The sequence below is a fragment of the Panicum virgatum genome, chromosome 3K (assembly GCF_016808335.1).
Source record: "Panicum virgatum strain AP13 chromosome 3K, P.virgatum_v5, whole genome shotgun sequence".
NCBI lineage: Eukaryota > Viridiplantae > Streptophyta > Magnoliopsida > Poales > Poaceae > Panicum > Panicum virgatum.
In genome coordinates, this window is record NC_053138.1 from 1,202,379 (window position 1) to 1,213,057 (window position 10,679).

General features: G+C 53.3%; 2 protein-coding genes and 1 non-coding gene across 3 annotated transcripts; 2 read left to right on the forward strand and 1 right to left on the reverse strand.

Annotated features, from left to right (window-relative positions):
* LOC120700319 (calmodulin-binding protein 25-like) lies at positions 1–726 on the forward strand. The gene has a single exon (XM_039984547.1). The coding sequence runs from the start codon at positions 1–3 to the stop codon at positions 724–726; it is 726 nt and encodes a 241-aa protein (XP_039840481.1).
* Positions 727–8,342: 7,616 nt separating this feature from the next.
* Positions 8,343–9,027, reverse strand: LOC120700510. Its single transcript, XM_039984772.1, has one exon. It carries the CDS (start codon positions 8,843–8,845, stop codon positions 8,411–8,413), a length of 435 nt encoding a protein of 144 aa, XP_039840706.1. The 5' UTR covers positions 8,846–9,027; the 3' UTR covers positions 8,343–8,410.
* A 1,106-nt stretch (positions 9,028–10,133) lies between these two features.
* TRNAV-CAC lies at positions 10,134–10,207 on the forward strand. Its single transcript has one exon. It is a non-coding gene; the product is annotated as a tRNA-Val (tRNA).
* Positions 10,208–10,679: the final 472 nt, after the last annotated feature.

Here is a 10,679-nt window from a genome sequence, read left to right on the forward strand (position 1 = left end):
ATGCCATCCCGCTCGCCTCCCTCGCCTACTCTGCTCATCTCCCTCCGCTCGCCAAATCCTGCAGCCACCACCACCAGAGCAGACCCGACCACCAGGATGCTCATGACCGCAGCCGCCTTGCACATGGACTCTGCCCTGCCACCCTCCTCCTCCACCTCGCCGGCGCCGCCATGGCTCCCCGTCCTTGCCGATGGTAACCACCATCACCAGCTCCTCCGCGACTTCACGGCCTCCTCCGCTCCATCCCAGTCGACGCCCTCCACCGCGGCGCCGCCGAGCCACCACCACCACCTCCGCACCGCGGCTACCGCAACCCGTCGCAGCGCCACGAAACGCCGCCCGCGCCCGTCGCGGAAGCTGCCCACCACCTACATCACCGCCAACCCCACCAGCTTCTGCCGCATGGTGCACCAGGTCACCGGCGCCGACGACCTGCTGCCTGCGCATCCTCCGGAAGCCGCTCTCTGCCGCCCGGCGCCCTACCGCGCTGGTGCCGCCGGCCCGGGCGGCGCGCTGACGACGCTGCCCACGCTCGACACGTCGGCGTTTCTGCTCGGCGCGGCCGGATCCGGAGTGGCCGCGCCGTGCGCGGCCTCGGCCGGGTTTTCCACGGCGGCGCCAGCGGTGGATCGGGCGGAGGCCGGTGGACCGCCTGGAGGGGCTCGCAACTACAGCAGCTGTGGTGGCTTCCCGACCTTGGATTCCTGGGATGCTCATCTCTTCTAGCTCCCGTTTGGTTGCCTGCTGCCATCCTCACTATTAGCTTGCTGCTGCTTTAATTTTCCTTGGAACCAATGACCAGCAAGAGAGAGCAAGAGATCGTCGTCATGTCTCATTTTCTGTCGTTATTAGGAGGATTGTGTGAGGTGGCTCGATCAGCAGGGTACCAAAATAAAGCAAAGCCTAAAGCGTGATTTGTTGTTATTATAATTAATACAGTACTAGTAGCATGTTAAACTGAAAGGATGCTTAGACCGCACGATACGTTGAGATGAAGCCAGCCAAACTGATGGAATTGGACAGCGACAGAGCAGGAGTCAGCTCGTCCGATCCTTGAGAACTAATTAAATATGGGATTGATCCTTGGCTTGCCTGACTGCCAGCCATCAGTATCAAACGAAATGAAAAAAAAAACAATGGGTTGACGTTGACGATCCTCCCAAACAGAAAAGGCAAGCGATCGATCAATGGAGAAGAAAGTCCAAATTCAAAACAAAGCCGGCCGGACTAATCAACCATGACACTGATAGGTAGCGGTGCGGTGATGGTAAAACCTGACGCTTCTACCACCAGCAGCCTACTGTACTGACAGAGAAGACCAAGGAAAAGAGCTGCAGTCGCAGAACGGCAGTCAAAAGGAGCGGCCCGTCGTCGCAGAGGATCGGAGCGAGCTCGGCGAGGCAGTCCAGAGTGCACGTTAGAGCAAGGCTTACTGTTACCCCGCTCGTCGACGAGTCGCGTTCCACATCAGCTCAAGCAGCGGTGCCGTGGTGGTGGCCCCATGTATCATTCAATGTTGTGCAGAGTCCAGGAGCGATGTGGAGCCAGCGGAGAGGTTGTTGGCAGGCGCACGTTGCCGCACAGTGCAAATCGCCCGCTCCAGCCAGCGCCGAACGAATCGCCTGTTTCATTCTCTCTTCCTTTCTCTCTCCCACGTCGAATCCGGCTGATGTGCACATGCATTTCGGCAGCTGACGTGGCTCGATAATAGCTGCTGTTAGGGCCGGAGTCTCGGTCGGAGTTCGTACCGACAGCCAGAATCCCCATGAATTGAACGGTGCGTGTTTGCTTGTGGTTTCAACGCAACGCCATCGATGTGCAGTAGTACTGCAGTATGCCGGCGGGCCTCCGTTGACGGCTGCCCCGTCCTTGGGACTGCCTGCTCGATCGTCAGACAAAAATCCAGGGTCCACCCACCTCTACAGTCCACTCCACCGTCCACGTGCTTGGCTTCCTCGCGGCCAACCTGCCTGCCGCCTCATCACTCTTCGATGGGTACCGCCGCCCACATGTACACGCCATCATCTCGCCATGCTCATGTCATCATCATCTCCTTGATTGTCAAGTCGCGCCTTTTCTTTTCTTTTTTCTTTCTGAAATTAGAAATTAATATATAGTTCATGTATCAGTGCAACTGCAGGCAACTACTTAAGCAACAAATATCTATCGGTGTGAGCTCAATGACAGCTTAACTGGATCGGATGGCTGCAACTGCCTCAAGGGATATATTAATTATATACCAAATTATATATAAAAAATTATTACGGTATTACCCTTCTTCAAATCCTAGATACGCTAGTGGCTTATAGCATCCACACTTTACCTTCAACCGGATAGGTCGTCATTCCTTGGACTGTAATTTTCCTCCGATTCATCCATCATATCGTCGCTCGAGGCATATTCCTTTGCCGCATGAATGCTTTCGAGCATGATTTCCACCTGTCTCATCGTCGGCCGGTCCTTGCTTATGGCCTTCACGCACATCTTTGCTAACAAAGCAATGTCGACAATTTCTCCACCTCCCTCCTTCGACACTTGTGGATCCAATATGCAAGCTAAGTTGCCTTCGGACAGTAGAGTCACGAAATGGTATACAAGACTATGTCCCTGAGGGGATCTGTATGAAACAGGCTTCTTTCTGGTAAGCAACTCTATCAGGATCACACCAAAACTATAGACGTCACTTTTCTCGATAAGATACCCCCTGCTATAGTACATAGGGTCCAAGTATCCGAATGTTCCTTGGACTGTAGTATCCATCCCGGTCTGATCAATTGGAAGATACCTTGAAGCTCCAAAGTCTGATAACTTTACCGTCAAATTATCATCAAGAAGTATATTAGGAGACTTCACATCTCTATGAATTATTGGCGTTGAAGCGAGTGAATGAAGATATGACAGAGCCTTGGCAATTTCAACTGCAATCCTCAGTCTATATTTCCATGATAGTGATACCGAAGCTTCCATGTGAAGATGATTATGAAGAGTGCCATTGGAAATAAACTCATAAACGAGTAAAGGAACTTCTGTCTCAAGGCAACATCCAAGAAGCTTCACAATATTTCTATGGTTTATTTGAGAAAGAATAGCAACCTCGTTGATGAATTCATCGATTTCTTTTTGTATCACTATCTTTGACTTCTTAATTGCCACCACATGTAGACTCGACAAAATTCCCTTGTACACTGTGCCATGCCCTCCACCGCCAAGCTCACGAGCTCTGTCAAAGTTGTTGGTGGCTTTCTCTAGCTCTTCTAGAGGAAGGATCATTCTTTCTGCTATGTCTGCCATGTGGCACATTAGTTGTTGCAGCAGTTGCCCTCAGTTCCGTATGAATAACAGCAGTCTCATCCCTTTCTTTCCTTTGTCTCTGGATTATACGAATTATAAATGTGCTGCCTATAACTAGAACCATAAGGATCCCACCACTTCCAGCTCCTAGGCCAATGATTAGCCCTGAGAGAAGCACACCGAATTATTGAATTTTGAATTATAAAAGGTCCATATAGAGTATAGATTTTGGAAGGGATTCGGAGCAATTTTTTTTCTCTCTTATGTGTGTTTTTGACAAACCTACAAAAAAAGGTTTGTATTAACCCTGCATATGGTTGGTTGTGTGGGTTAAGTCTGAAAGCTGTAGCGTGAATTGTTACCTGTATCAAGATCATGTGGCGGCAGGCAGCCATTTTGCTTGGATGGGTCGCCGGCAGTTCCCTCTGGGCACTCGCACAAAAATTTGCCAGGTAGATTTATGCAGTTACCAAAGCATTTATATTTATGGCGAAGCTTGCACTCGTTGATATCTAAAACAAGCATGCATGAAAAACAAATTAATTTCCATCCTTCTCCCCACAAAAAAAAATCATCCTTGAACTGCATGCACATTTGATTACCTTGACATCCGTTGGGGAGGTAAGGGTTGCCTCGGTAGCCTTTATCGCACTTGCAGAAGTAGCCGGTGGTGTGATTGAGAAATATAAAGATTTATGACATCAAATAGGTGCACTATGAAAATATAGTTAACAAAGAATCTAATAATACTTAATTGGTATCATAAATGTTATTATCTTGTTATATAAATTTTGTCAAATTAAAAAATTTGACTCTCTAAAATTTTTGAAATAACTTGTAATTTAGAATGGAGGGAGTAGCTAGCTGGAGGCGGCGAGTAAATTACACGGTCCCAACAATTGAAGTGGACGACGTATATATGTAAGGCCTACACAATGCAGCGTAGTTAGGATGATCCATCCACAGGTGCCGCCGCCGGAGGACCCAACGACATTCCTTTACCAAAATCCAAAGGGTAATTGGTCTCTGGGACATCCTCAAATGATGATTTTGTGCCACGCACACTCCATACTTCGAATTTGTGCACAGCACACTGTGATTCTATATTTTTGTCTCCAACACACCGCAACACATAAAAAGACTTCTTTGCCCTTGAAAAACCGGGCCCACCCGTCAACTCTCCCCGGCTCGCCCCGAAGCCGCGCGCTCCGCCGCACCGCCGCCGCCCAGCCCTGCACGCCGCGACGCCGCGCCCACGCCGGCCTTGCTCGCCACGCGCCGCGGCCCGGCGAGGGGAGGAGAGGCAGAGGGCGGGCGAGCCGCCGCGCGGAGGGAGCACCACGGCCGACGCCCCTGCTTGCCGGAGCAGGACGGGCGTCGCTGCTCCGTCCCACCGCCTCGACGCGCCGCCGCCACTGCTGCCCGAGGGCGCAACGCCGGAGGCCACCTGCCGCGCCGCGACGGAGGGATGGCGCCCCTGCTCCTCCCCCCTCCCGCACATGCGCCGCCGCTGTTCCGGCCCGCAAGGACGAGGAAGGCCGGCACGGGGAGGGCCGCCGGGGAGGAAGGTCGGAGGAGGGACGCCGGGGTTCGGGAGCGACCGCGCCGGGGAGGAGGGCCATGGCCGCCGCGGCGCCCGCCGTCGAGCTCGAGCCGGGCCGTCCGCGCTCGCCGTCCTCCGCGGTGGAGAGGGCGAGCTCCCGGCGGCGCCCGGCGAACGGAGCAGGGGAGGCGCCGGCCCCGCAGAGAGCCAAAGAGAGGGAGGACCGGGGAGGAAGGGAGGGGGACCAGGGAGGGAGGAAGGAGCGGCGTCGGGGGAGGGAGTGTCGGGTGCCACAATTAGTGACACCCTAATCGGGGTACTAAGACCGCTTTTAAAAACACAAACACCTGTTAAGTCAACTAGGCCCACGGCCTCCTTTCAATCCGGAAGAAAGGAAAAGACTCAATAAAGCCCAGCACGCGGCCCATTCACATCTCCCTCGAACCCGCAAAACGATCTCCGCCTCGCTCGAGGGTCCCTCCCGGGCCCACTGGACAATCTCCGCCTCGCTCGAGGGCCCCCCCAGGACCCTCGACCGCGCAACACACTTCCGCCTCGCTCGAGGGTAGCGGATCTACCCTCGAGCGGGTAACTCATCTCCGCCTCGCTCGAGGCCGTCTCTCGGCACAAGGGACAAACGGCCCCGCCGCCCAACCGCCCGCCGTATGAAGGCATTAAAGGCCAGCCACTCCGCCACGGCTCAAAGGACGGGTGGTGTCAGAACGCCACTCCCACAGTAGATGTGACCGGGGTCCCATCCGCTGACCCTGGTCATCACTCCGCCATCCCGGACGCTGTAGCAGCGCCTTGGGACCTGCGACGCGGGACAAGACAGGCTCGGTACAACTCCCGCCGACCTTCCGGACCCGCCCCCCACTAAGGAAGGGGTCCGGCGACGTCACGTGTCCCCCGGACCTTCTAGTGTGCACACCCGCACTCCGACAGGGGGTCCGAGGCCGACTCGCGCCATAACTACCGCCAAGGCACTGCAGAACGACCGGCGCCGTCCCCGCAGGACCAAGGACGAAATCCAGGACAACAGCAGCGCGCGCCGCCTTCCCACAGTGTACTTCCTACAGTGTTCGACCACTGTACCCGCGGTTTGGGGGAAAACGACGACTTCCGCGCCCTACACTCGTGTACGCCGCCCCCTCCTTGTGACTATAAAAGGAGGAGGCGGACCCCCTTTAAGGCTCTCGGGGGCTCATCTGGACGCGAGGCTCTAACTGGACTCTAGCCTGCTGGTCTCTCTGGTTTCTATCTCCCAAGAGAACTCTCAGCACTATTGATCACTCATCTCAACCGACTCCACTCCTAGCAGAGACTTGGGAGCTCCCCTCCCTCTCTCGCCTCGCTTGTATCCCCTACTACAATCACCCCGGGTGCAAGATAATACAGTGCCCTCGCACACCCCCTTTGCTGGACGTACGGCCCCGCGGCCGGAACCAGGATAAAACCGTGCGTTACTGTGATTGCCTCTTGCATCATCATCTGGGACGAGGAAACACGCAGCATTTACTAGTTGGGATCCAGGCCCCCGGGTCGGGACACCGACAGGGAGCGAGCGCTGCCGCCGGTGCGTGCGCGGCGGAGGGAGCGAGCGCCGCTGCCGGTGCGTGCGCGGCGGAGGCAGGCAGAGGGAGGACAGGGAGAGAGGTACGGGGAGGGAATGGAGGAAGGAGGAGAGGGAGAGAGCTGACGGTTGTCCCGATTTTTGCAAGGGCAAAAAAGTCTTTTTATGTGCTGCGGTGTGTTGGAGACAAAAATATAGAATCACAGTGTGCTGTGCACAAATTCGAAGTATGGAGTGTGCGCGGCACAAAATCACCATTTAAGGATGTCCCACGGACCAATTACCCAAATCCAAACTAGTGGCGAGCACCACGAGCGCAGCTCATCTAGTAAAAGATGTTACCAGCTGCGCGCGGCTAGCTACCCAATGACACCGGACCAACACAAGGCCCCACGCCCAACAATATATATAATCTGTCTCTCCTCTGAACGACAGGCATATAGATCGGATCATATCGGAGGAATACAAAAAGCTAAATAAATTAAATATAGTGAAACCTAATAATCTACTAAGTTAGTAACAAGGAGGAGGATAGGAGGAAATCAGTACTGGATACGCCTGCTAATGGGTGTTCACCTACCCCACTCCCGCCCCTACCCATTGTCAGATCAAATATTTTGTCACCCGCCCCACCCACGCCCAAATATTTTAAAACCCGCCCCAACCCACCCTGCAGTTGTGGGTTAAACATCAAGTTGCAGGCAGGCGCGCCTGCAGGCTGCCTGCACCCCGCAACCTACCCCGCGATGGCATCCAAAATAAGTGACTTGAAATATACCAGTATATTTCCATGAAATTCTCACAGTTTACAGGAACTTGGTCAATCGATTTAAATCATCAATTGCTCGCTCCTGATAATGACGCCTCGTCTAAATTCGCCCTAAGCATGCCTCGATGCTTACACTTTATCCATACGGGCCATTCCACATGATGGAAAACTAGCAGCCTAGTAACCGGCAGCGCAGCCCATTTGTTCTTTGTAATATATATGGGCTTACTGGGCTGGGCTGCGCTACTCGTGTAGCCCTGTGGATCCTATACATTTTCGCAAGATTTTTTTTCTTCCCCGCCTTTTAGTGTTTGAGATTCGTGTAAACATCTACATCCGTTGAATCATCTCCATCAAAACCTACCCTCTTTGCCTCCTCCATCCCCGCCGCTGGCCTGAGACGCCGCCCCGGCCCTGCCGTGCGCCGCCCCGGTCTCGATGGGCATTGCGCGCCGCTGCCGGCCCCGCCATGCGCCACCGCCGGCCGCCGCGTCGCCGCTTAGGCCACCGGAGATGAAAACCCAGGCCACCGGGAAGAAGACCCAGCCACCCAAACCAATCAGACTAATTCAACATTTTGAATATAGCTTTTTCAACATTTGGCGTTTATAGTTTCAATATTTCATCTTTCTAATTTCAATATTTGAACACTAAATGTTGAACATGTTTTAAAAAAATATTGAACACATTTATAATAATATTGGACATTAAATTTATCTTTATCCTCAGCTAACTGGTCCAAATGGACTTTAAAGATATATGATTTATCTATTTTTCACAAGATAGATAGAGCCCCTAGTAGCCCAAACCCAAATGAGACCACGTCCAGCGGATTAGCAAGGGGAGGATCCCGTTACAAACAGCAGGTCATGTTCGTTATTACCAGACCAAATGCTGGGTCAAAGTACTATGAGGACTAGGACAATTAGTTGATCCAGGTCAAACCTGTAAGTGCGTGGCAGCAAGTAAAAGCTCAAACCTGTAAGAAAATAAAAATGCGGAACAATTAGATAAAGATGTTATTTACGAAGATGATGAACTGACCGGTTACTGTGTACAAAAACATGATCAACTGTTTTCATCATACCCAATCATGTTCTTTTTTCAAACAGATTGACTTCAACGTTGCTTGCTTTCTTTCACAGAAATAAAGGTTACAGTGAATCTCAGAAATGCATCTGTTACAGCACATGCATCTGACGGAAAAGAAGAGGTACAGTATCAATATAGTTTTTCAGTCACCAGCATGTTGGAGCAAGGCTGATGCAAGCTTGGCCAGCTTGAACGCGCAGCCGTCCTCTACCGTCAGTGGCGACGCCACACGCCTCCTGACGAACTCGGCCTCGCACTGCTCCGCCTCCCTCGCCGCTTGGCCCAGGCAAGATTTCGCCTCGCCGTACCGGAAGTCCTTGACTAGATCCGAGCACCTAGGCTGCATTTGCAGCATGCTACCGTACAGCGCCTGGCACGCCTGCAGGCACCACCTCATGGGACCTCCTATGTTGTCTTCTTTCTTGAGCTGATTACCAATCTGTGTTGATGTGCTGGTGGCGTTGGCGGTTAGGAGATCGACGGCGATGATGGCGAGCTTCTGCATCACGCAAGGTGGGGCAGCTGCCCCAGCTATCGGCGGAGCAGACCCCCTCCCCTGCCCCTCCCATGGCGCCATGGCGTTCCAGGCGACTGGCGATGGAGCAGCCGAGCACTTGCCGCCTACCCGTCGATCTGTCTGCTCGCCGGCTGGAGGAAGAAGACAGTCATTTTGGGCTGGTGGCAGTCGTGTGGCCCATTTAGTTTAGTTATTGGCCCAGCCCATTGACACGCTGAATGAAGTGCTCCTGGCCAACCCGATGCCCCCTCCCCTTCCTCATCCCTCTGCTCCACGCCTCCGTCCGACGCCCCTCCTCGCGGCCTCCCGCCTCCCCTGAATCCCCTGCCTCCATCTGCGGCGGCGCCAGGAGGGGCCGAGCCTGTCGCCACAGTCCGCGGAGGAGCCGCTTCTTCCTCTTCCGGGGGCCAGAGGTGCGGCGGGGGTGGCACAGCAGCAGCCAGGGCCCTCTGTTGAAGCCCAACTGTCTACGCGACTATCCCGTGCCGCATGCGGACTCGGCGCACGTTCCCGACGCGGTCACGACGTCCTCGCCACGGCGCGCTTTGTGGATCACGTTCCCGACGCGGTCGCCACGTCCTCGCCTCGGCGCGCTCTGCGGATCACCCAAGACTCGGACGCACACGCCCACTGCTCCGTTCTTCCTGGAACGCCAGCGCGTCCTGTAATCTAGGGTAGTTTTGATCCCTTCATTGAGTTGGATGTATATATAGGCTATGCCGGTGATCAATGGAAACCACGGTTGATCCAGTTCCACTCTACACCCTCCGGGGGCTCCAGGAGCGCGGGCCACGAGCCGGCGCCGCTGCGGCTGCGCCTCGGGCGGGCTAGGCGCCGGGCAGGGCTCGGCACGCCGGCGCCCTCGGCGAACATGCTCTGCTCCAGCTAAAATTCCGGGCTAGCTCCGGTCTTGCATATAGGAAACAACGGCCGGTCGACGGGCGCTGCTGCTGCAGCAACCTCAGCGCGAGTGGCCGAGACTGTTAGGAGCGCCAAGAGGAGCAAGAGGAAGATGCTGACAGTACTGCTGAAAGAATAAGGGGAAGAGGCCATGTCCACTTTTGTTCTTGGATGGATGAGTAGTTGAGATGTTTTTGTGGAGCATAGTGCGCATGTGTATTTTATACTCCAGTTCATCAACACGGCAACGAATAATTGATGAGAGGAATCCAAGATTAGACAAAGCGAATCCAATTGTGGGATATGGCATTGATTGGGTGGCAAATTGCATGTTTGCTTTCCATTCCTTCGTTCCATTGCCGCTGCTCATCATTGATCATTGTCGCTATGCTATCTCATTATGAGAATATGTGATGTAATAATGGACGATCAGTGAGCTAATTGAAACGTCTGGGTGGTGTAGTTGGTCATCACGTTAGTCTCACACACTAAAGGTCCCCAGTTCGAACCTGGGCTCAGACATGATGTCTTTTGTTCCTTGATTTCCCACTGTTTTTTTTTCTTCTCCCCTGTCTATCCATGCTGGAAGATATAGGCGTAAGAACATTACTCTGGCAACTATACAACTTTGCTCACATTTTATCACAACATTATCATGCTTGTGAACCATCTAGTGACCATTTCGTTAGAGCATCTCCAAGAGTTTGCCATATTTTACTTGGCATATTTTGTGTTTTGCCAACTTCTAAAAGGATATGCCAAGGAAAAAAAGAGCTTATCTCCAACAGTTTGACATAATTCACTTGCCAAATCCAGATCTAACTTACATCAGGAATCCTGAGAGAGAAACAAAATTATATTTATGCCCTTCCACCTCTTGAAAACTTAAATCAAGAACCCTTCTCTGTTATTTATTTTTTTTCACCCTCCCACCTGACTAAAACCACGATGCCAACCGCGCGGCGCGCGTATATTTACGCGTTGGAGGCTGGTT